This window comes from Haemaphysalis longicornis, unplaced genomic scaffold (assembly GCF_048455015.1).
Source record: "Haemaphysalis longicornis isolate Haplotype H1 unplaced genomic scaffold, Haemaphysalis longicornis Haplotype H1 scaffold_10, whole genome shotgun sequence".
Taxonomy (NCBI): domain Eukaryota; kingdom Metazoa; phylum Arthropoda; class Arachnida; order Ixodida; family Ixodidae; genus Haemaphysalis; species Haemaphysalis longicornis.
The window spans coordinates 63644082-63670151 of record NW_027526204.1 but is presented as its reverse complement, the minus strand read 5'-3'; the positions used below and the strand labels follow the sequence as shown (position 1 = coordinate 63670151).

The window sequence follows — 26070 nt, the reverse complement described above, 5'->3', positions numbered from 1 at the left end:
CCAGGCAACCAGAAACAAGTTTAAAAACTAATCTGATTTGTGCAAGAAGTTAACACTCACATTTTAACTAGAAAAAAATAATAATAAAAGAAAAAGCCCAGCAGAAAGTGTCAATAATTGCACACTCCTAACAGACGTGCCAGACACGTATAGCAGTGAAAACGTCAATGTGTCTTGACGAACGTTTAGGCCAGCAACTTTGGTGCACATTTTTTCCCTCAAATAATGACACACACCATTTTTTAAGCACAGACGGACGCTGTCGCACTGTGACATACAAAAAAAGGCAAGGCCGAGAGGCAACCTTTTTAGACTTTGCAAGCAGAGAAATAAAAAAAAAAGAAAGCAATGAAAGAAAAAACGAAGAAATAAAAAAGCACGAGGCAAATGTTCAAGTTACCAACATGAACATTCTCCGACGCCATAACGAGTTGGCATTTCCCCCCATTTTTTTCCCCCTCTCCCTTGGCGTCGGGAAAATGCCCGTTGCCCACACATGCAGCATGCCATGTACGTATACGCCGCCCCCTCGTCCCCATGGTGCCAGAGAGTGCCCCCTCATGCCTCCAGTGATACCATAGAAGCACAACACTTAGAAAAAGATGGGTGGCACAATAAGCATCGATGCACAACTGAAAGGGCAACAAAACTCCAGCTTAGCTTAGCTACCTTACAGCCACGTGGTCAATATCACTTCATGTACACGGCACGTCAAATGGTGGCTAAGTAGAGGCTGTCACTCAATTCCTGTCACCTCTCAAGTCATTTCCGCTAATTGGAAAAACATGTTCGCGCAACAATCATGTGAAGGACCTCTGTACCATCTTGTCACAAAAAGAAAAAAATGCCCCAGTTCTGCCTTAAAGACTGAATGCGAAATAAGCAGAGGATATTGAATTAGCATCGGTGATGACTGATATTGCACTGATTCAAATCTAAACTGTATGAGCAGTGCTGTACCTAGAACACCAAGTTGTGTTCTCTTTTTTTTTTCTTCCCCTATTCTATTTTTTGCCAATGCCAGTGGTCAAACTACGCAGAAGAGTCCCACCCGCAGTTCTCAGAGCTGGAACAGGACTTATCTGACCCATATAGCAGGTTGAACTCCCCTACCAATTCCCCTGCAGAACATCCTAAGCACTGCTCTGAAACCACCCAGATTCACTTTGCTGTTGACATCCTGATGCGTTGACCCCTTGCGACGCCAGAAAACAATGCTTACGTGTTGAAATAAATGATGAGAGTAAAAGAAAACAACAAAAATACCCAGCTCAACCACAGCAACAGCTGCAGCAAGGCACTGGGTGCATTCTCAGAAAACTGACCCATCCCTCTGCAGAGACCACCGACTCATTCTTTTGTTTTTTTTAAATACTCCACTGAAACACCACAAGGCGGCCACTTGCCAGTCTGCATGCCATCTGTGCCTCTGTGTTAGCTGAACACACCTTTTGCAAAAGGAGCTTGCTGGGCCCTTTTGCAGTGACCCTGTCCCAAACTAGGAATGTTCACGTAAAGCTCTATTTGCCAGTTATGCTGATATTTCTTTCCGTTTTTACAACAACCACCTTCAGAATACAACTCCTCGGGTATACCACGATACTCGTACAACCACACTATAGATGCGGTACCAAGTAGGTGCGCCATGGTCAGCCATGACTGGTGAGCTTCCCTCATGCAGTTCAGTGGATTCCGCTCTCTCCCTCCAATTCCTGCTTTCAACAAAATATATCCCAGCAAGCCAGTCACCCACTTGCGCATGCAACTCTTCCGTCCTTTGTGGGGCCACACTGACCTATGTGTGGCCTAACCCAGCTGTTTGTGTGTGTGTACAGCCTTTTACAGACCTGTGATACAATTCAAGCTTGTGGCAGCTATCCTCAAACAAGACTGAACGTCCCCAAAGAGAAAGTCACTCTTGGTGTAAATTTCTGCCAAGTTTATTACCTATCTTTGTCCAAGACTAGGCTGCTGTGGCAATCGGAGTTGACGCGTTCTCAAGCTTCCCCAAGCAACTGCTTTTTGGTTCGTCATTACTGGCACAAAGTTGACAATTTCTTTTTTAAATGGTTATTACTGAAGCATACAAATTAGCATGCCCGAGGGTCATCTCCTTTTTACGGAGGCAATTTGGCCCCTCCAACGAATCCCTGGCTCACTGCATTCCATTGCTTAATACTCTTAAATACCGTAGGTAGTGCTAAAGGGGCCCTGAAACAGGTTTTGAAACCGGGGCTGCATTATTCATAGATACTGCCTTTCATTTGAAACTGCCTCAAAGGGCCTGTAAGACACTTGGCCCTCTACTTGCTATCGCTGGTTTGCTGAAAACAAACAAAAGTTTACAGCTCAGAACAACAATACCAAAAAGGGAGAACGGAACAGCACGAGCACTGCTTCCTTTTTGCCCCTGCTGTTCTGCGCTGTAAACTTTTGCCAGGTACAGTGGAACCCCAGTTATACGACAACCCGGGTTTTACAATGCACTGGTTGAATCCTGGTGTCCCCGTAGAAAGTCCCTGTAGAAACAATGCATTAAAAACCTCAGTTATCTGACGTGATTTCAGGCCTGACCTGCGTCGACTGACGATTCCCGTGAAGTGCGCGACCGAGTGGTGGACAAAATGAAAGTGATGTTGGCCTGTTCCGTGGTCCTTCATCATCGTCATCATCATCAGCAGCAGCAGCAGCAGCCTATCTACGCCCACTGCAGGGCAAAGGCCTCTCCCGTAGATCTCCAATTATCCCGGTCCTGTGCTATCTGCATCCAATTTATCCCCGCAAACTTCTTGATCTCACACTGCCCATCTAACTTTCTGCTGCCCCCTGCCACGCTTGCCTTCTCTAGGGATCCACTCTGTTACCCTCAATGACCAACGGTTACCTTGCCTTCACATTACATGCCCTGCCCACGCACATTTCTTCTTCTTAATTTCTACTAATATGTCCTTAACATGCGTTTGTTCCCTGACCCACTGCGCTCTCTTCTTGTCCCTTAATGTTACACTTATCATCTTCCGTTCCATTGCTCCCACGGACCTTAAGCCCGCACAATTGGTTCTCCCCGGCACAGCTTTCTTCTCTGCCTCACCTTTCGTTTCTCTCCCCTCCACAAGCCACCCGCTCCTCTGCACAGTTGCTTTCGCCCTCTCCTTGCCGGCATCTCCTCTTGTTGCACAGCAGCCACAGAGGTAGTGTGCAGGTGTTCATTTCCCCCACTAGGCAGTGGATCGCCAGTAAGGTTATGCTGACAGGCTTAGGCTTCCACATGTGTTTGTCGCGATCGTGTGTGGCCATGATTCGCACTGGCTGGTGGGAATCACGGCAGTGGACTGCGGTACAAGGTTCGCTTTTATATAACGGGATTGGACCCTGTACTGCATTAATATTCTTTTCAAATTTACTTTTCTTAGTGATTTGGGTTTCCGAGTCCTAAAAAGCATTAGTGTGTAGTTTATACTGAAGTTTCTTGCAAATCCATTGCGTGAAACTGTATTTATAGGGGTACGTAGTTGTTGTTCGGACTTTATGACACCCGCATTTTACGACACTTTGATAAAGTTGTATAGTTGGGGTTCTACTGTATAACCAACAACCCCAACAGGGTCTTACTTAATGCCACACTGTCCTTTTCCATTTTCTTTTTTTCCGACAACAAAAGTTGATGGCAAGAATTTACTGAAGTCGTCTAATGGTCTCGGAAAAACCTGTTTTGGGGCCCCTTGAAACACCAGCCCTGAGAATGTTGATTACAAATGAAGCCCCCTCCTTTGCAACGTCACCCCCAACACCGGCTCCAGCCGCCAACAGCATGAATTGTGCAACTCCCAGAGCGAACAACACAGAGAATCCGTGTACGACGGCAGTACACACTGCTAAGTAACATGTGTCGAATGCGTCCCTTACAGACTGGCAAGCATCTTGGCTCGTAAAGGGTGCAGGCCCAATGTGCGAAACCGCTAATTGACATGCTTAGTCGCCGCTCTCAAGCATGCTGTCCCCTCCAACATGTCTTTCCGAGCAAACGGCACCTTGATCAGTTCCCAATCTCCCTCAGTGGAAAACTCCAAAGCCGGTTCTAAACCTCGCAGACAGTGGTGAAACCGGTCAGGCAGGAATGCCCCAACTAACCACTGCTGTGACACACGCAACGTCCCCTGGGCTGTGTTGGTGCACTGTTACCCCCTTCCAAGGCCGTGGCTAGAGGTGGTCCACTAGAGTGCGCAAGTGTGTGTCCGCGTTTGTGCGCGCAACGTGCGAGGAGGCACTTACTTGAAGTCTTCGGGGTTAACAACGCTGGGCTCAAGAGGCAACGACGGCTGCCTGAGGATTCAACACGCACCAAGGGACGCGGGCTCAATCGTAGCAAGTTGAACCCTTTCTTTTTTGCTCTTATCTCTAACCCACACTGGGCAACGACAACCGGAGTGCTCCCCACCCTTCCTGCCATCTGACACTCCCAGTTCCGCAACACTAGCACTTGCTGCACATGATTGCAAAGCTGATAAGGGCACGAAACCTTGCTGCTGTCTCGCAACCTTGGACCTGGCATTACTTGTATCAAAAGACATTGGGTATGCTTCTCACACCAAACAGCCGTTCCTGGGGAGCTGTGTTTTGTTGAAAATTGTTCCTGTGGCGTGGCTCTTTTCGCACAAATGGGTGGTCACATCTTGAAAACTACATCACAAAAGCAATATTGTTACGCAAAATGACAGCAATAGCATATTTGAGATTATTTTTACAAAGAAATATTAATTTTCCCCATCTGAGGACCTGATCCACAGCTCCCACTTGTGTTTTTTATTTTCTCATGGATTTCACGTCACGCTATTGCGAAGCATACGAGTCACTGACATACTAAAACATGTCGGGCGGCCGCCTAAACACAAAAACTACACAAACGCGCGCCTATCTGCTGGCAAATTCAAAATTACCCGGGCAGCTCACACGATGCAATGTCTGCCATTAAAGCAGGTTTGAGAACTCCAAAATTGTGTCAATGCTATCTCTCTAAGAGTCATAACAGTTTTTTTTTTTCAACTTTTCATCCTTCCCAGAGAGCCGCCATGACTGACAGTATAGGCATAAAAAAACATGACACAGTACATTTGGACATGGCTCAGTAACAGCAGTCACATTGCTACTGCAAGCCAAATAACCACCAAACCAGCTCCCCCACCCCCCTCTCCACAACAAGCGGTAACCCAAATGTTAACCTTTTCCACTGTCTCATCACACCTAACCCGACACAAAGGGGGGAAGCATTATTTTTACTGGTTAGCGGTTACAACCTAATGCAAACCTATCTCACACCAAGAATGCACTCTTCAAGCAGAGGGTTTCTTTTTTTTTTTTTTTTTTTTTTTAGACACCAATAGCACGAGGGCTGAATAACATCGTAAACAGAAACCTCTTGGTTCAGAATACCGAAATCCGCTGGCTTGTCATGTTTGCGCTGTAGGAAGTGGGCATCAATGGTGCTTCATTACTGTCCTCAAATGCACCATGGACGTCAGCGAATGACCACTCTTTTGAAAGATAATCTGTTTCGTGTGTTAGTACAGGGTTCATGATGGCTTACATGACAAAAATTTGAGGGTTTTCAAGTACTACTTTCAGGTGTCTCTAAGTGTAAACTTTCAAGTACCACACCATGTGCTAAAAAAAAAATCTAGATAAGACCGATGTTAAGGGGACGATCAAAGTTTGAAAATAATAAGGAATCGTCGAAAAATGGGGACACTGCTAGAGCTATCGTTTCAACCACGTGACTCGTCTTCAACAAGTACCCTTGCCAAAACAATGGCTCCAGCGACAATTCCTTCTTCGTCTATTTCTCAAAATTGCTTGATAAGAGTTAGACGGCTAGGCCCTTTTAGGGCATAACAAAATGCTACCTTTCAGTTACTGCAAATGATCAACCAAGCAACAAATGCTCTCTGTCCTTGTGCAGCTTGATATTGCTTCTGCGCTTATTAAAAATGAACACTGAAGGATTTTCAAGGGTGTATAACAATTCCAGTACTTTCAAGGTCCTGAAGACAAGGTTTTGAAATTCAAGGGTTTGCAAGGTTTTTAAGGACCGGCACGAACCCTGTAGTAGTGAAATTTTCATCCCTGCAGGAGCATAGTACACAAATGTGCAAGAAAAAAAAAAATACAACATAGCTTCCAGCCAAATTGCGTACCTGAGTAGGAGTAGGGGCGAGGGTAGTAACCACTTTTTACACTTAAACAAAAAGTCAGAAGGTTTGTTAAGGTCCTTTTTTAACGAGCATGGTTAAAAAAAATTATGCTCGTTTAGCGGCGCTGCATTCACTAAGAGAGTGGTGTAGCTTTCCAGTTTTATGCCCAACACTTCCCCCAAAAGCTCGGCAACATCTCTAAAGTAATTGCCCGAGAAAAAGATCAAACACTAGGCACGGTCAGGCACACAATCTCTCACAATTACTACAGTGCCAAACACTACTTGGAAACCAGCGTGACTCTACTCTGCTGGCGATGCACTCTCAGTGGCGAAGCAATGTGCCTTCTAGGAAAAGGAAACAGATGCCACTATACAGTGTTGGTGCACGGCTGGCTTCTGTGTAGCCAAGGGTGGTGTTGTGAACGGTGGTCTTCAGTGCGCCGGCCGTGCCCTCGTCGTTTTGCATTGAAACACAGTCGCTGGCCACCACAGAAAACAAGCGTAGCTGTTACACATACCGGAAATAAATCGCGGCAACCCGCGCCATTGGAAACAGGACCTTTGGACACCACCCACACCCCCCCCCTACAAAGCTGAGAAAACAAATCGGGGCACACTTTGCACGTCCTGTTTTTCCGAGCAGTCTGAATAATGGCCAGCAAGCTGTGGTTGACGGATGCACCAAAGCAAACGTGAACACACCACTAAGTAGGCACTCCTGGCTAAACTCCTCGCCAAAACCCAGCAGGAGCTGACATCAGCTCGATGTGTACACACCAGTCAGCGTGAGATCAATGTCAAACGTGTATTTGTTTTAGCAAGCTCCCCCGCTTTACGCGACGGTCCTCGAGACGGTAACAGAAAGTGAACCAGGCCAAGATGGCAGCTGCTGAGGCAGGGGACGCAAGGCAACGAGGAGGGGAGGCTGATGCGCTTCGAGGGAGAGATGGCCAGGCACTCAAATGCAGCTCTCGTGCGCATCGGGCGGGGGGATATCACATGCAACAGCAAGGGAGAGAGAACGCTGCCTTGAGGAGACCCCCGCCGCCCAAAACCCCTTCCCCGTAGCTTCCCGTTACCAGCCCCTGTGCGAACGCTCGGGGTCGACTGAGCCCTGTAGTGTAATTAATTAATAATTGCTGTAATGACTGAGGACTACACACGCAACCTGTGGCCACCCCTTCCGGCCTTGCAATTTGCCCTACACGAACGTCGCTTCAACCAATTACACTTCGCAAGGCCAGACTCCAGAATATCTTGTTTTGTTTTTGTTTTTTTCGATGCAAGAGCAGTCATCGAGCTTTTGCACCCATTAGAGCACCAGTTAAGGATCACTTGTTAATGACTAAGACTAGGGTAAGCCACTGACCAAACGATTGCCTCGGGTACGACTGTTAGGCTGCTTGAAAGTCAGTGTAGCTGCACGGAACCTTGGCTTCGCTGGTTTTTGTAGTGCTGGTCTTACCTATCCCGTCGCACGTCTAACGGTGTCGCTTTTACTTACAATTGGAGGTTCTGTTTTATGTTTAGCCGGCAGCCGCATCTCAATAGCTGCTGCTTCATTTCCTGGTGCATTTGCTTCCCCCCCTTTTAAATATCTCCGCAAAACCACTTGCATTTCCACTGTTACACAAGAGCGACATGTCAATGCTGGACAAGGTTGTGCGACTTTGACTTTCCAATGGTGGGTGCACAGCCCCCATCGCCCGGGCCCTGCCATGGAGGCAACGAGAAGGGCGGGGGAGGGGGTGCGGCAGAGGCAGCGGCAGAGGCAGCGGCAGGCATGCCAGGCAGGCAGAGAGAGAGAGGGGGAGAAGGAGGAAGAGGAGGCCACACACGGTGGTGGAGAACGTACCTCACGTCTGTAACGACCAGGCCGGCCGGTGGGGCGATACTTTAAAGCACCGGCAACAACGTGAAGCCAACATCAGTGTCGTCGTCACCTCGGCACAAACTTACAAGTACTGAGCGAGCACCACGGCATGCACACACTCCTCCCTCTGCCACCTCTACTACACTGCACTACGCTGCACTACGCTGCAAGGCACGACAGTCAGCAGCACTTGGCCTTCTTCTCTTCTCACACTGTCACGGTTGCCATCGAGGCAGCCGGAATTTAGAGCAGCAGTGCATATCTGCTGCCGATCTTACGGAACGACCGGACGACCGCCTCAAATGCTAGCGGCATCCACACCTTTCTCTAAGAGTGTCTGCCTGGATCTGCTCACTAGACTAACTTGCTCCGAGAATGCATGAACAGAGTGTATGGCATCCACTGCTCCCCACATATAAGAGTTGCGTGTGTCTCGAATTTGTGTTACAAACTGTGCTTTGGGGCATTTAGTACAGTGTCGGAGTCTTGTTGGGACGTTTGTGCACCCTCGTCAGCGGTCCATTTTGCTATACTAGCAAGACTACTATATGTGGAGCTATCTGAATTTTGCTGCAAAATTACGGCAGAGTTCAGTCAGAGTTCAAAGGTCAGGCCCCGGATACATCGAAGGCCATTAGATAGCTGTGTGGCATGCATTCTGTAAAACGCCGCCCGTCAGTGCAATTTTTCTCGCCAAAAATACAGTAGTGCTGATTTACAAGTTCCACCAGAGTGGGATCTTCCTGTTTGCTTTTTTTTTTTTCTCGTGGGTGCCCCACAGTAAGCACAGAATATGGGAAGGCCAAAGAAAACCTGTGGAAATAATGTACTAATATGTACACACCAGTTAAAGAATCGTAGAGGATAGGGGGTACTGGTAGGCTTTCTTTGTTTACATAGGGATGACACAATTGCACATAACGACACCTTTTTGTTGAGATCGCATTACTTGTGTCAAGAGAACCAATCAGTGAGACTTCCCAGTTCACACAAAAAAAATAGAAACCTGACAAGCTCACGCCCAATGCACAAGGAATACAGGCTGTAACCAACCATTTCTTTGCCACTGAATCCCTCGTTCCCACCAGAGATTCAAAGAGGCCTAGTGCAGCTACTGTTCTGCCTCGCAGCAAGCTCTCTCCTGTTCAATTTCTTAGACTGTCATAGGACTGCCCCAAAGCTGTCTGCTAGACTATACAGTAAATGGAGTCGGTGCCCCAAAAGACCCTCACTGAATGAAGTCCCACTTCAATCATTTCTTCAGCCTACTCAAGTTCTGCAGAGCACACTCTCAATGGAACCACTATTTCAGAATAAAGAAGCGGCGCACAGCATACAGCTATCATTACAAGCAACATACACCCTCTGCGGTGCCACTGATATAAAAATGTGACCACTACTGCCTGAACTTGACCTGTGAACACTTTGTTAACTTCACAACACTGCCTGGAAATACTTTTAGAGAAACCTAAAAACTGTATAAGCTGCAAGGTGCCAAGCACAGAAGCTGCAATGTGCATTCTGTTCTTCATGCTATAATTAGGTACAGTGCTTTCAAAGCTCACTGAAAATACGAGCCTGCTGACTCTTAACGATACACATGAACTAAGCGAAGTTAGGTCGCTTAAGTCATTGCCCAATGAGCTGCTTTTTTGACACTCTTATCTCCACTAAGTCATTTAACTTTCACCGCATATACGCACATGTCTAAATGAGGCCTTACATCTTCCAAGTTTGCAGGGCATAGCAACAGGCGTATTTGTCTCAATTTTTTCTTTTTACTGTACAGCAATATTCTCGACTATCTAGAACAAACCATACCTAACGTAACGGATGAAAAAATTCTACAAAACATGAATGACCTTGGTTTAAAGTTTGAAGCTGGGGCAACTAAATTTTGGCATATTTTTACGGGACTTACGGGACAAACGGTGCTGAGAGGTACGCCGGAACTCACAGGGAAGTGCTACTGCCGCTGAGAGCTGGCACTAGTTTGTAAAGCGGCGCGAAAAACCCTGCGCAAACTAACAGCGGGGCTCTAATACAGGGCACAGGCGACCAAGAAACGGAGGGCAGCTCTAACCTATTGAGAAAGAAGGAGAGGCACACACGCAGAGAAGCAAACTCCTACAAAAAGGGGGGCAGCAAATGCAGCTATAGGAAGGAAGAGAAAAAAAAAACAAGAAAAACGGGGAAAGGAAAAACACTAAGCTAGCAAGGCAGCCGCGCTGCTTTTTTTTTTCTTTTCTTTTTTTTCTGTGCACTACTTGCAGCAGCAACACCGTTCTAGCGCACTAGGAACACTCACCGGAGGAAAGAAAAGAAGCGTTCGTTTCACGACGCAAGAGGTTCGCTGATGACAGCTAGCGCGACACCGTTCAGCAGCAACACTCGGGGAATAAGTGCGACAGTTCTGACTGCGTGAGAGTGCTGAACAGTTTTCTTTTCGTCTTTCTCATCTTTTTCTTTCTCACCCGAGACTTTGTTCTGGACCAAAGGTCCTACAGTGAAACTTTCGTCACTGATGGTGGTGTTTCGGGCCACTGAACAACTATAGAGGGCCAGTCAATGGACCTTTACAAAAAGCAGCTCTCTACAATGCTTCGCCAAAGTGAATGAGCGCTCAGATAGCCTTCCCACACAACTGCATGGTCTCCTGAGTGACACATTCTTCCTGACATTGCTATTACAATTGCAAGAAAGTTTCACTGTAGGCCCAGAATCCAACATAAAAATGGTGCCACCATCCTAGCTGTATGTTGTTGTTACCAGGTAAAAATGGCAGAAAAACTGCACCAATCCTCTCCCTGCCCACCAGCCAGACTGCAAGAAGGGGTTTTCCTCGAGGGCCAAAAAAGTACAGAGCTCCACGGAATCAAGATCAGATGGCACGACGCAAGCACTGGGGACAAAAACGGGGGAAGCCCTCCTCCAGGAGGTCCAGATGGGATGGGAGGGGGGTCGAAAAGGAGTGCAATGCGTGGCACAAGAAGTTTTTTTTTTTTTTGCAAAAGAGACAGGAGGGCCACACAAAAACGTGAGAGAGAGAGAGAGGAGGCCGGTGGTGGCGGAGCAAAAAACGGGCGGCCCTAGTTCAGGGGGCGGGGTTTCGAAACACCCAGGCAGCACGGAGTGCGGTGGGCTCACAAAACAACACCACTGGCCACACGCTCCCACGGGGCAAGTGGGGTTCCCGGGGAGAGAAGAAAGACTGCCCCATGCACCGATGCCTGGCTGGACTTTTCAACAAACAGCGCTGCTGGCCTGGCTGCGTTGGATGACAGCAGCGGGCCGCGAAATACTCCCGTGACGGAAATTCTCTGCCACGCATGTACAATACGAGGCAAATGAAAACGCGAACACGAAAATATGAATCAGAACGCATAAATAGCGCAATTTCTTTCCATACAAGTCAAAACGACGCGTGGCTTGGTTACAAAAACAAAGTCCGGAAATGTGCCTTTCCAAATATACCAATAGCGCGCCATTATTAGACCTCAACGAACAGGATTTTTCAACTTTGCGTGTTCTGATTCATTTTTTCATGTTCGCGTTTCATTCGCCGCGTATTAGCGAGCGTTCTGAGGCGCCAGGAATAATTTCAGTGTATGCTTTTTTTTTTTGTGACCAGAAAGCGCCACGCTGAGTCACCAATGCACCCACGCCCTTGCGTCAGCGGTGTTGTCGTCAACACAAGGTTCGGGCGGCGCTCATTCAAAGAAGAGCAATGCCGCGACGAGAATGCGCAACAAAGGAACGAGCGCAGGGGCGCCCATCGAGAGAGAGTGGAGACGCACCTGTTCCCGTGCACGTGGGAGGAGCAGAAGGCGAAGCTGTAGTGAATGAGCGTGGGGTCGATCATGAGGCCCCGCTCGGCACGGTTCAGCAGGTCCTGCAGGTAGCACAGGTGCCGAAAGCAGCTGCGCACACAGTAGCGCGCCGCGTACTCGTCCAGCACGAAGACCTGTCCCGGGCTGAACCAACCCTGCACGTGGGAGAAGGCGGAGGGCTCCATCGCTCACAGTAATGACTCAACGCCAAGCCCTGCACTCGTACAACTAACCCAAACAGAAGGCATTGCCACCATGAGAGGCGATCACGCTTGATGCCTGCCCTATGCCCACAGTCATCTGCGGGTTTCTTATAAAACATTGCGGTAAATTGACATTGATGGAGACGAAGGACGGCGGAACACAAACTGCACACATACGAAAGCGCAACTATCAACTGGCCTTAATTTGCCGACCCTATCGGGAAAACACTGAAAACATAAACATAGAAAGACAAATGTTCAAAACCACCACACAAAACCCTATCTGTATTCAATTCTTGATAGCTGTTATGGTCACCTCTTTTTCTCGCAGCCTCACTCAGGGCTAGCCACACGCAGTAGGGTCGGAAAACGAAGGCCAGTTGATAGCTGCGCTTTCATATGTGTGCATTTTGTGTTCCGCCATCTTTCGTCTTTGCCAATGTCAATTTAGCGCAGTGCTTTGCACAAAGTAATGTGCCAACTAGCCCGGAAGCAAGCTCTTATCTGTGGAAATGTTATCTCACAATAAGTCATGCATTACGTTTCACACATCTTTGTTGGCACTGGCAAAGAGGGTGCAGGGTTTGTTTTCATTCTCGCCTCAACTTCCCTGCCTCGTACATTACGACCAGAGGGACAGTGTTCTGGCAACCGCACTCAATGCTGACTTCACTGGTCTCAGGGAGCTCGGTGTAAGAGTGAGACAGGAGCGGAGACATCACTTCGTAGGGCACCAGATGACATCGCAAGCACTCGGCCTAGGTTAAGCCAGCGGCGGCTGTCGCGGGGGAAGAAACTGTGTGGCAGCTGCGATTGGCATCTCACTGCACAGCCCTGAAATGAATTGAGGCCGCTATCCCTTCACCCATCTGGTGCTGCTACCCTCTCCTTTTCCATCACAGCAACGAAGCTTTGTAGTCCGCGCCAGTTTTCACTGTGACGTTATCTGGTTGCTCGCTCGCACTCACAGCAGTCAGCCGTCTCAGCTCCTATGTATGTACTCGCTCCGTGTCAAAGAGTAACGGGTTAGCAGTATAGGGCAGCAAATGGGGCGAGTTGGAACGTGCTCACGATGCTCTGCGCAAACGAAACACAAGACGAGAAGGGCCGGGATGATGCAGGGACTGTGTTGTCCCCAGATTTCTTGTTTCGCGTTTCGTTTGTGCCAGCCATCACGAATACTAGGTTGGCGGCTGGGTTAGTAGCTAGTCAGCAGTGCGCAATTAGTAGCTAGTCAGTAGCATGCAATCAGCCAGGTCAGAAACGGAGACTAAACAAGAGACGGTGTTAAGGCCAAGAGAGAGAGAGAGAGAAGGGAGGCCGACCAGGGAGCAGTAGGGGTCGGCCAGCCGGTAGTCGAGGGTTAGTGTCTGCAGCATGCGGAACAGCATGTGGTGGTCGAAGCGGTTTGGGTCCGCCGAGATGAATTCGTCCATGCCGTGCTTTCGGGCACGCTCCGTGTCTGCAGAGGTCAGGGGGCAGAGGGGAAAGGGGGCAAAGCGGGTTAGTCAGGCACGCCAACTGGCCGGGCACATCAGTTACGAAAAAGATGTGGTGACAGCGACTCAGGTAACTGCACTTGTGAGTGCTGCAGATGGAGTATGTCAACCGTGCACACGTCAGAGTTGCTTGCATCTAACCACAATCACCATTCCAAACGCGACGGAAAGAAAGTGTCAGAACGGTGAACCGAACAGCATTGTACGCACCATAGGCCAATTGCACACTAAAAAAGTTAGCGCATCCTTTTGCGTCTCTCATACATGCAGTGCACAAAGTATTACCGTATTTGCTTGCATAATCCTCGCACTTGTGTAATGCTCACACCCCTAATGTGAGCCGCCAAAGCTTGGATTTTTTGTTTCCTCGCGTAATTTTCGCACCCCCAGAATTGCAACAGCGAAAGTCATCTGATAAACGCGCTTGCTACCACTCCGTTCAGTGGACAGCACGGTGTATCCAGGTGCGCAAGGTGCATGGCAGCCTAACGCAATCTCTCAAACACTGCTCACAGTGTCATTGGGTTGGTTTCGCATGCACGCTACTAAGCAGTGTTCGCGCAGCCAGCGGTTGTCCCCTCGCTGTCAAGAGCTCGCATTCCACCATTTTGAGAAGTTCTTCATCACTTCGTTCTTTGCTGGTTTCGGTGCTGTTTTGCCATGGGGTGGTACGCCAGTTATACAGCCGCTTTCAAGCTGAAAGCTATTGAATAAGCCATACAGCACAGCAACTTGCCATGCACAAGAAAGAAACACTTTTAGGTGCTGAAACTCAGTTGTAAGGATAACCAAAGGCCAGCTTTTTCAAGTTGTAGGTTGTCTTCATTGCTTGCTTAAAAGACGAAAATTTTACCTGCCCCAAATTCTGTCTCAACATGTGGTATACACCCCTAAAGTCTCTTTTGACCTAATTTTAAACTTCCCACGCGCGCAGTATTTCTGCTTGTTTTCTAACGAGTTGTTCTTCTTGAAGCAAGACACCTCCTTTTGTTGCACTTACATTTAATTTAAGATTTTCTTTTACTGACTTTGCATATCTAGGGGTTGGCCTAGGTTCAAGTAAACTAAGAAATGTTGTGCACTGAGTGTGTAAGTAAATCTCCTTCGAGCGTACATGCTGAAATCCGAAAGTAGGGCCATACATATTAGGAGCTCAATGGCAGTGCTGTCCTGTATAGAGCTATCCCACCTTCATTGCAATTGTGGCCTTACCGATTGTGTCCAGCATTGCACTGAAGTGAAGAGCATTGAATGTGATCAGATAACAAGTCAGAGAAAGAGGGGGGGGGGGGGGGGGGTTACAAGGTTACATGGTCGTCGCAGCAAAAACTGATCTCCTCAATGCATGAACTGTGAAGTGCACAGACAATACTGGCTGTCTAAACTGTGTGTACAAAGGGCCCGGCTACTCTTGTCAAGTGGCGCTAAAAAAAAAAAAAGAACAATGACCTGTCACTGACCAAAGGAAGAAAAAACGGCTTGTCACGCAAGGTTTAATTCTAGAAAACTTGCGGATTGATTTACACAGTCTATTGTGCAAGTAACATGCAGGGATGTCTTTGCGTTTTCTCCTGTGGTCTCTACACAGAGATGATACCTGCAGAGAAAGGTTACAAGAGTAAAAAAATGGCGCAAAAACAGACCCATTGACGACTCCTGGTGTTTCTCAAAGCTGAGACACACTCTTACAACCAGCAAGAAAGAAAGAAAAAAAAAAATAAAGTTGTTCCACTCAACGTGAAAGCTGCCAAAAGTGCACAGCAGTGATTCGTCATAATGGGCTGTAGCACTTATCCGCTCAGTGCTACCACCCAATGCAATTCAAATTTCTCACCTCCGCTGTGCTCCCGCGCTCCCTGCCTGAAATTGCGCCAGCGGGAGTTCTGTTTTTTTTTGTGCCTGCGTTTCCTCCCGCATGGGCCGGCGTTACTATGATTAAAAACCAACCCAACGAGTGTTCCTAACTAAATGAACACGGGCACTGCCGGTTAATTGTGTATATTTTGTCTGAAATGTACCTACAGTTTTCTTTGCGCTAAACAACGGGGAGGTGTATGACAAGCACCAGCAGTTCATGAGTTTCGAACGGTTACGACTACTTAAACTGCTTGGTTTTCAAAGCCACTGCGGGACGCCCTACAGTAGGTACGCCAGGCTCTAATTGGGTCCATTGCCTCGCGGCACCGCCTGATTTCGGCAGTTGCTTGACATCGACCGCTACAGCGAGCTACGATGACAAGGCGACACCTTAAAGTGCTCTGCACTTAAAAAAAAAAGAAAGCAGTAGTGACAGTTAGGAGCAGAGTCACGTGGAAAGGCAGAGACCCCGTGCCCCAGTGCAGGCTAATAAATAGTGCCAGAGTCATCATGTCGGGACAGGACACGGCACGACAGGAGACGAGGAGTCTGTCCATCTCCCCCCCTCCAAGTGTGGGTGTGGTACTTGCCGCCCTGCATGCGCGAGATGGTGGAGTTCTTGCTGGCCAGGGGCTGGACGAGGGGCGTGGGCTTGTGGGACTGTCCTGTGGCCCGGTACATGGCCATCACCCACAGGTGGCACTCGTTCTCGTCCTCGCTGGCAAAGCCCACGCTGTCGCCCTCCTTGACCGCATTGAAGAAGAACCGCCCCCCTTCCAGCTCTGCATTAACGTGAGGAGGGAGGGAGGGGCCGTCAAGAAATTAGTAAAGCATGTTGTTGGGCTAGTTGGTGTTACAGGGAAAAAAACTGCACAAATGGACAGGACGGATGAAGAAGGACAACAAGAGAGGCACAGAAGGACAAGATCTGCGCCTGTCTTGTTGTCCTTCTTCATCCGTCCAGTCCATTTGCGCAGTTTTTTTCCCTGTAACTTTGGCCATCAAGAGCCACTGTTACATCCTCGGGCACACAAAACAACACTCGATCACCTGTGCCCTGCAGCTGTTCTAACTGGAAGGCTGCTGTAAGCAGCCCACAGGCTCTGCTGTGGCCCCTAGGATGCACCTCCCCACCGTAAAGGCCATTTCCGCAATGCTTAAAGGGGCTACAATGTCAAAATACAAGCTTGTTTTATTCAAAAGACTTGGTGTTTTACAGTGCCCCCGGCACTTGTCCAGCAGCCAATGATGGTTTATTCACTGAAAAATTTAAAAAATTTTAGGTGAAGATTTCAGCTCTCCTGCTCAGCACTGCGTGTTTTGTGATGTCAGCACAGACGTATTCAGCGCAGGTGCCTACAACGAACGCTAGTATGTTGACAAGGGCTTCTTCCACTGTGTGCATTTCATTACGTTGGTTATCGTCTGCCTTCCCAGATGGCACAGCAATACCGCCGAAGCACCACTGTTCGCACTCTGCTTCTGACCGGACTTGCATACCTGCCGTGTTTTTGCCAACTAATCCCGGAAGTGGCTGTGCCAGTTATGTCAGGTGACCAGTGTCATGTGAGTTAAGCCCAACGCGACTGACAGCTGTGTCGGCTGGCAAAGTGCCTCACTAACTGCTTCAGTGTTTACGTCTTTGCTTGGAACTTTAATTGTTTACCTCCCCACTCACACCACTATAAAAAAAAAATATGCACTAAATTTAAGTGCAACTAGCTTGTTCTGCAAGATAATAACACCAGCATAATTTCTGTCGGATGTTGCCAGCCTTAGCCTATCGCAACGAGCTGCCCATAATACTGCATCCCAAGTTCAGTGCAAAAAAGTAACTGGTGGGTTGCATGCCTACCGTATTCCGTCTTCCTTGTTATACGCCTTGCTAGGGCAAAAACTTAAAAGCGGTGTCAGTGCAACTCTAATGAGGCAACATTTTGAATGAACAAACTTGCACTATGTCTTTATGGCCCCTTATTATCACAAGTGTCGGATAACTACCAGTAACAATCTTTTTCCCTGCCCGGCATATTTAAATGTTTGCTATGCACAGAAATGATTTTCACAAGTATAATAGGGTATTTTTCACTTCTTCTTGTACTCCAAATTGAGGAGAGCCCAATCATGCAGCTTCTGAACTGTGGGGAAAAGCGAGACCTACACCACCACAGCAACCTGCACCGCCCACCAGAATGCCCCAGTGCACGGGGGACTCGGTAGCCCTCCATGCCCATTGTGTGCCTCCCAGTAAGCACGCTGGGGAAATCGTGACCCTGAGCAGTGATTTTTGGGTGGCCGCAAGCACGGAATAGAACTACGTGCACCCAGCTTCTCTTCGTTAATCAGAACTATACTTTACATTGTGGCCACGACAATTCTTTATTATTATTATTATTGAGCCTCTGAAGGTCTGCCTCCCACCTGGTACTATATAATCATGGTTGCACATATACTGTGGAATCTTTATGGTACGATCACGGCTGATACGATTTCCTGGATGATACGAATTCAAAATATTTTTCAGGCCAAGTTCATGCGGCTATAATCCGGCTGTTATGAACCCTTTCCAAAGCCACGATAGACGGTAAGAATTGGTGAGAGCAGCACTCCACTGTCGGAAAACAGCAGACTTGTGGTCTCATTCACGCATTTCAAAGCAAACTACCTACAGCACATTTCACTACTAAGATAGCCCTATGATTTTGCTTAGTATCAATTCGTAAGTGCCACAGATAATTAGCAACCGCAGCCTTAAAACGATTACTGTGAGACCATAGCCACTCAGCAGCCTTAGAAGGGTCATGGGAAAACGCTGTTTGATTTCTAGTGCAAGTTTCACAGAGGGCAAAAAGTAAGTAGGTAATAAGAATTTTTCTGACCCTCAAATAACAAGCACAGCTCCCATTTTCAATCATCAAAACGTTGCCGAAAGTTTGTTCACTGAACACCCCTGCTTCGTTCACTTGCCGACAGGTTCCTCCTATGGCTCCCACCAGTGCGTTATCCGTTAACTGATCGGCCTTGACTGCGTCATTTTGGAAGGCCCCAGAGAGACATAAATCCGTGGAGGATTTATGGCAAGACCATTGAAGAAATTGGTTAGCCATTACAATACTCCATAATGCGAAATTCGAGCGCAGCATGAACTGCAGCCTTCTCAGAAACAGCGCATAGCTGCTGCGTCTCAGGAAGTGGTCGCGTCATCAGCAAACGCATGACTGTGCGCGTTTTAGTCTGGTGTAATCTCATAGTGCACTGCCGCAACGGAACATGTCTCGCGTGGCCTCAGCACACTGTCCTCCCCCTCACACTTTTGCCACACTTTCCTCGCTTGCTTTGCCGCTTGCTCTATCTTCAAGGTCCTCTTAGTTCTCTCGGTTACAATGAGGTCGACGCCAAGGGATGACGCGAAACCACCGGATTGGGCACTTAATTAGGAGCTGCACTCTAAAATGTGTGGACACCTAGAGTATACAGCTCCACTCGCTGTGAAAAAAAGAGGCGGTGGGAAAAACCGACCTGTGAGGGCCTCAGTGTAGTCGACCGTGTATCCGTCCAGTTGCAGCAGTTCAGTGGGCACCGAGGTCTTTTCCCTGAAGCTGCACATGGCAAACGTGTACTGCGACACCTGCAATTGGCACGGGGGAAGACGGGGGCAAGGGCAGAGGGCAGATACACGGTCAGCCCCAGTGCTTTGTCACACTTTGTTATCACACCAGTCTGCACAACACTGATAGCATTCCAAAAGAGTGAAAGGGTGTCACAAAGGAGAAGACTTGTGTTGTCTTTCCGCTTCAGGCTCCCACATTCAAGTGCGCGCTCTATTATATTGTGCTACACTAAAGAGGCACCTACGTGATAAAGGAGCTTCTTTAGTAGGCAAAGCTGCGTGCAGAAGCAGCAAGGAGGAAGATGAGGACAGAGAAATCCGCTTGGAAACGGCACTAACTAGCCGTCTTCGCATAACTATTAGAGTGGGAATATGTATAAATATATGCAGGCACGTACACATGTGCGTACTGCACTATCAAAAAAAAAAACATCTAGAAGTTCCCTTTCTAATGCTAATGATTTACATGGACAAGAGGCCATTATTTGTAAGAAAGCACATAACATCCACACAATAACAATAGTAAAAGATGGCGTTAATTCTTAATTTACTAGCTTAGGGCACATTTCTTGGCTCTTTCAAGGCACGTAACAACCAAAGCAAGCCTGCTTTAGGGTGCCTTCATAACCAGCTTGTGTTTAGAGATACACATCCCCACCGTTGACTCTGAAGCACAACTGCATTCTAGCGCATACTGAGCACTTGGGGATAGGCGTGTTGTTTGTACGAACCAAGCCTATGACAAAAATAAAAGCAGGAAAATTTTCGAAATGACAAAAACACTGGCTACCCTGTAGCTCATGATTTGGTGCCTCACATTTTGTGAGACCTGGATGTGGTCATACCGTATTTACTCATATAATGCTCGCACTTGCGTAATGCTCATACCCCAAGTGTGAGCTGCCAAAACTTGGGATTTTTTGTTTCCTCGCACAATTCTCGAACCTCCAAAATTGCATCAGTGAAAGTCAGCTGCTCGCGAAACCCGCATGATAAACGTGCTCGCTGCAACTACGTTTGTAGGACAGCGCGGTGCATCCAGGCGCGCCTGGCGCATGGTAGCCTAACACCATCTTTCAAACACTACTCTCACTGTCTCGCGTGTGTGCTACTAGCAGTGTTCGCACAGCCCGCGGAAGTCTCATCGCCTTTGTTGGAGGAGCATCAGTCAGTCTAATCAGAGAGCTCACATTCCGCCATTTCGAGAGGTTCTTCATCACTTCTTTCAGTGCTGGTTTCGGTGCCACTTCGCTAAGGAGTGATACGCTAATCATTCAGCTGCTTTCAAGCAAGCTATCGCATACACCATACAGCACGGCAACCACGCAGCAAGTTGGCATTTTGCTGTCAAGAAGTTCAGCGTGTGCCACTGGAGACGGCAGCACAAGGAACTGAAGGCCACGAACAAGAGACGTCAGGCCTTCCGTGGTCCAAAGATGGGCGAGTTTCCCCGAATTGAGACACTGCTCTAAGAGTACGTGAAGGCACTTTGTGCAGATGGGTACGCTGTATCGATGGAGCTATTACACAACCAGGTGCGCCCAATTGCCAGAAAGGAGGGCGTCCTGGCACAAGATTTTCGGGCCAGTAACGGGTGGGCCAGGCGTTTCATGCGGCGCAATGGCCTTTCTTTCGAGGATGCGGACAATGCCCTGGCAGCACCTGCCCGAAGTCTACGAGGACAAAATCGTGGACTTCCACTGCTTCGTGATCAAGATTCAGCAGCAGAATAACTTTTTTGCTGTCACACACTGGGAACGTGAACCAAATGCCCCTTAATTTTGGCATGCCAAACAACGCAACTGGAAAGCAGAGAGGTACGCGCACTGTGCAAGTACAAACGACTGGAGTGGAACAGAAGCAGTGCTTGGTGACGCTGGCAGCAGACGGGCGGAAGCTGCCACTGTATATGTCATCTTTAAACGGAAGACCCAGTGCAAAGGAAAGTTTCTCCCCCAAGTGTACACATACGCGTGCAAGAAAAAGGGTGGATGAGTGGTGACCTAATGGTCAACTGGATAATTCTGTGTGGAGACAGCGACTGGGAGCACCTCTTTTTCCATTGTCCCTCATTGTAGATCGCTTTCGGGGCCATCTCATGGAGCTGGTTCGGGCAAAGTTAGAGGAGCTGCGCACTGAGCTGGCTGTCATTCCAGGCGGCCTAACGTCCATGCTGCAGCCGTTGGATGTGTCTTTGAACAAGCCGTTCAAAGGTAATGTTTGAAGGCTGTAGTGGATGGCCAAAGGCCAACACGCTCCGACGCCGGCCGGCAAGATAAGGAGACCGTAGGTGGAGTTTCTGTGTAGCTGGATATCGGAAGCATGGGGAATGATCAGCACAGATGTCGTCTAGAACGTTATTAAGAAGACGGGCATATTGAATGCCCGGCATGCGACTGAAGACCACTTGGTGTGGGATGGAGGCGAGGCACCTGAAGCAGACGTGGAATCGGAAGGTGACGACAAGGCAACAACCAGCGATGTTAGCAGCACTGACTCGGACTGGGACGGTTCCCACTTGCAACCAGATGTGGGATGGTGAAGTTGGGCGGCAGCTGGCCATAACAAATAAACTTTTGTGCTTCGTGCTTATATGTCGACCTTGTACTTTTATTACGAAGGTAAGCCCTGCTTGTAAATGGCCTGTTGATGTAGAACGCCTCTTTAAATCTTATTTAAGTTCCTTTTTACCCCTCAAAAAAGTTTTTCCCTGCACAACCATTGCAACCCCCTAATTTCATAGTGATTTTCCAGAACAAAAAAAGTGCGAGGATTACGTGAGTAAATATGGTACTTTTTAGCATCTTCGCACTGAATGCTTCTCAAAGGTAAGTTTTTGGCTGAGTTGCTGCATAGTTTAACTCATAATTCAGCACCTGCCCTGCCTCTTCACTGCTGGCGCAGTTGTTATTTGTGCTGTTTACCACATGTTACATTTTACGTGCCCTTGCACGCAGTCACGGCTATGCGTGCATGCTAGGTACAACCACATAAGAGGAAGGTGGGGGAAGTTGAAATGGGGCACTCACTTGCACCAGCACAAAGTATCGCTTCTTCCACTTTTTCCACACTTGTTTGCCTTGGGCATACAGGTAGCTGGAAGGGGAGGCGGGGGAAAAAAACAAAAAAAACATGCAGCCACACAATGCTGACAGGGAAGAATGGTTTTGACATAAACCTTGAAACACAAAGATGATGATTACTGGAGGATGGCACTCAACGATAAAACCCCCTCATTGGGGAGCTCGCAACGCTCGTACACCCAAAAACCCCCCGACCGTTAAGGTTACAAGAGAGGATGAATGGTGCGTTGCCAACTCCCCCAGCCTTTCAGCTGCACATGTACGAGGCTAGGCTACAACCAGAGTACAATTTCATAAAATGGCGAAAAAAACAACCCACGAACCTGGAGCGCTTTCTGGCTATAATGACTGGTACACACAGCCTCGCTACTTCGACCAATTTACAAAAAACTCAGGAATCCGTTGTTATTTCTTTTTTTTTTTTATGCAAACTGAACGACGAGGATAGGCACCCACACTGTGCATCCTCAGCAAAATTGGCACATACAGTTAAGTGTGATTATAACCAAGCGGGCCATGACAAAGCAAATGCAATTTAACTCTGTATTACTGACAGTCTACGTACACAATGGCTACATCAACAAAGTGTGGGGGTTCCCCAAGGCCCCGCCCTGTGGCCCTAGCTGTTCATACGAGCGAGCGAGCGACAGAGAGAGGAGAGAAAAAGGAAGAAGCGGAGCATATACATACCCGCAGTGCTTCATGTTCTGGGGCTTGTCCATGCGCAGGGCGATCTTGATGCGCAGGTCCTGGTCCTGGGCGTTCTTGGGCACCAGCATGCGGTACCACTCGGGCGCCCGGGAGCTGAGGGGGCTCGGGTGCAGCAGCACCTTGCCCAGCTCCTTGTCGTCGAGGCTGAGCAGGCCGGGGCTCTCGGTGTACAGCTTCACCTTGACCAGGGGCAGCGGCTGGGCGGTGGTGAAGTCCCCCTGGGTGTCCCACATGGGCTTGGAGGCCTCAGCGTGGTCCGTCTGCAGCTTCTCCCCGCCCTCCACCTCCATGGTGCAGTAGACGATGCGGTTCGGAGCCAGCGACTTGAGCCCCTTCACCTCCATCACCACCACCTGCGGCCGTGCACAAAAGAGGCCGCGGGTTTCTCGGGACACGAGACTCGGAGCACTCCCGTCCAACTAGTATCCTACGGCCAGACTAGCTGCGCTGTGATAGCTTCCCACATACGTAACATAACGCGACAGTAACAAACACACCTCGATACAGGGTGTCTACCAAGTTGGCATTTTCTAACTCCCCGAGTTTTTCAGGTCTTCCCCGTCTTTTTGATAAATTCCCTGAGTGACACAGAACTCTGTTTTACGTCAACACGGGCTGACACCCCTTCACCAGTTGCTGTCACCCTCTAAAGAGCACCTTATAAAACAAAAAAATGACATGATAAAGTTTGAATGCTAACCAGTAACTTTAATCTCATTCAAAAAGAAAACATAACAGAGTGGTAGTAAAATTCACAGTGAATGAAATACCAAAAAAAAAAATCGTAAAACCGTACTGCCATGTTCTCAGCTCGCACTCAATACCTCAGTGCTGTATTTCACTGCTTCAAGAGTTTATTCTGGTTTGGATGAGGGACACCTGCATCTAAGCACCGTCACATTAGGTGCCCTTAAACGCCACCATACTTCTAGCATCAAAGCGCTGTGCAGGATGAGCGGGAAGAGTTTATTCGGGATTCAAATTGGAAATCAGGAACACCTCAACTACACCCCGCTATGGTGGCTCCACATAAAATTCTTTTGGCACACAGCAAAATCTACGAAGCCGAAACATGCTCTGTCTTTCTACGCAGCGGAATATAGTGCCAGGTTGTAGTTAAAAGCAACTCTTAAAACGGGGTACAATGTCTCTATTCGATACTGAAGACGTATTTTGAACACAGCTGCGAACTTTTAAAGCTGAAAATTAAGAGAAATGAGTTTTTTTATATTACGCCAGATTCACAACTCAAAGATTCGCAACGTGCATCAACTAACTAGAAACCACAGTAGATGGTGTCAGGTATTCAAGCATAGGATTGAAAGCTACTCCTTACTCTGCCACAACAAGCTGTCGCGGCGCACAACATTTTCTTCCAGCTTTCCGGAGTCAGAACACACGCCAGAACACAAGGGGAGCGTACAAGCGTACAGGGGGTCGGGAGGAGGTGGGGGTGACTTGCAAGCTGTATGAAGCCAGTTCTCACTGGAACCAGTGACCGGAGGGCTGTCCACTTTTGCCTTGCTGTGACTTTTCAGCCAGCATTACCGTGAATTTCGCTTCCTTTCTAAAGTACAGCTAATTTTCCCTGATAGAATCACAACTTCCATGAGTTTTCCCTGTTTTCCAGGTAGGCAGACACCCTGCCAATAATATTTGCACGTTGAGTTCAAAGGTTTTCCTAAGCGGGCGACTGGCATTGTCGCCCACCCCACTGCAACTTGGCACTTGAAAATACGTCAAGTAACGCCTACCCTGGCCTTGCTGCTAAGCTAGCACATTACAAGTGTTTTTTTTAGCTGAGAGACACGAGACTGAAAGCGCACATGCAACTCTTTGTGCACATTAGCAAGCACGTCACGTGCTGCCACGGTGCCTTGTTTGCAATCCGCATCTCGTTCCTCCTTTTGCATTTAGGTTGCCACTTGCTTCCCGAGCGGCTTCCTCTTCCCGCTACAAACTTAAAAACGCCTCAGTGAATGCGAGGACAAGGGAGGCAGTTAGAGAAGGCGATGCCCGCTCACCCACCTCCAACGTAAAGGACAGCACTATGTCCAGCTTCGACAAGGTCGTCTCTGTGTCCTCTGTGAGACCTTCCTTCGAGAGAGAGGCCTGGCTCCTGCGAAGGGAGGAGAGAAGAGCGCGGCACGCCCCGCCCGGGGAGCACACAGTTGGCCAACACCTGCGCGTCCTGGCTGCCGCCGACACGAGACACCCCGAAAGGCCTCCTCTCCCTGCCCGGGCCAAATGCAGCAGCAGCAGCAGCGGCAGTGGCAGCAGCGGCGGCACAGGCCACGGGGGCAAAGTGCAAAACACCCCATCCTCTCCAGCACGCTCACTGCCAGCTCACGCATGCCACTTGGTGAAGGCCTTGCCTTTCAAACTGAACAGAGGACCCCCTTGAAGATAAGGCGGCAAAAATGTTCCCGGTTTCTGAGCACGCCTGTTTTTTTTTTTTAATGCGGGCAGAAGTGGAGCCTGATCTGTCAACTTCCAAAGTTCCACGCCCATGCTCTGCAAATGCAGGTCTGTCGGCCGCCACCCCTCGTTACGCAAATGCTTGGCACGAGTGGGAAGCTCGAGAGAGCCCCTTGCATCGGCTGCTGTAGTTTTTCAACACTGTTCTTTTTACGAAAAGCTCACTTCCACTGTTCGAACGTTGATCGCACCGGTAAGAATGACTGGCAATACAACCCTTCTCGAGGTGACCCCTTTAAAACAAAGGCCAACACTTGTTCCGAGCTTGATTGGCCCAATAAAGCTTTTCCTTGGGGCTGATAATTCACATTCGTTGCTCAAACTATAACGAGGAGCAAAAAAATGCACAATATACGTACACCCTCGACGGTCTTTTTTATATCACTTTTGAATCGCTCTGGTGCCATTGGCAGGGGTGAGACAGCTGAATCAGATTTGGGAGCAGTTTTTGGAGCAGCGAAATCTCGATTTTGGAGCAGAAGAACGATAGTTATTATGTCACCTTAGGAGCCTAAAAAATGAAATTTTGGGCAACTCAGGGAGAAAAATGCACTTTTTAATCGGTTTTGAACGTACATAACACTGAAACAGCCTTTCAATAAAGTTTTTTCTACCAGAGTATCACAAGGTACAAACTGCAATACATTTTTACAAACCATTTTTAAATTATTAGGCTCTATGAATAGATAGCGTGGAGCTCCATTGAAAATATCGAATTGAAAAACTAAGCAATCGT

General features: G+C 48.3%; 1 protein-coding gene across 1 annotated transcript in view; it reads right to left on the bottom strand.

Annotated features, from left to right (window-relative positions):
• The window catches only part of Cadps (calcium-dependent secretion activator 1), a 135421-nt gene that overhangs the window by 67970 nt on the left and 41381 nt on the right, over nucleotides 1-26070 (bottom strand). The window contains exons 7-14 of the mRNA XM_077689681.1: nucleotides 24885-24975; nucleotides 22836-23209; nucleotides 22092-22158; nucleotides 18972-19080; nucleotides 16043-16234; nucleotides 13422-13558; nucleotides 11861-12048; nucleotides 8046-8084 (exon numbers count right to left, since the gene is read on the bottom strand). Of these exons, the coding sequence (XP_077545807.1) occupies nucleotides 8046-8084; nucleotides 11861-12048; nucleotides 13422-13558; nucleotides 16043-16234; nucleotides 18972-19080; nucleotides 22092-22158; nucleotides 22836-23209; nucleotides 24885-24975 (1197 nt within the window). The remainder of the gene's footprint in view (nucleotides 1-8045; nucleotides 8085-11860; nucleotides 12049-13421; nucleotides 13559-16042; nucleotides 16235-18971; nucleotides 19081-22091; nucleotides 22159-22835; nucleotides 23210-24884; nucleotides 24976-26070) is intronic.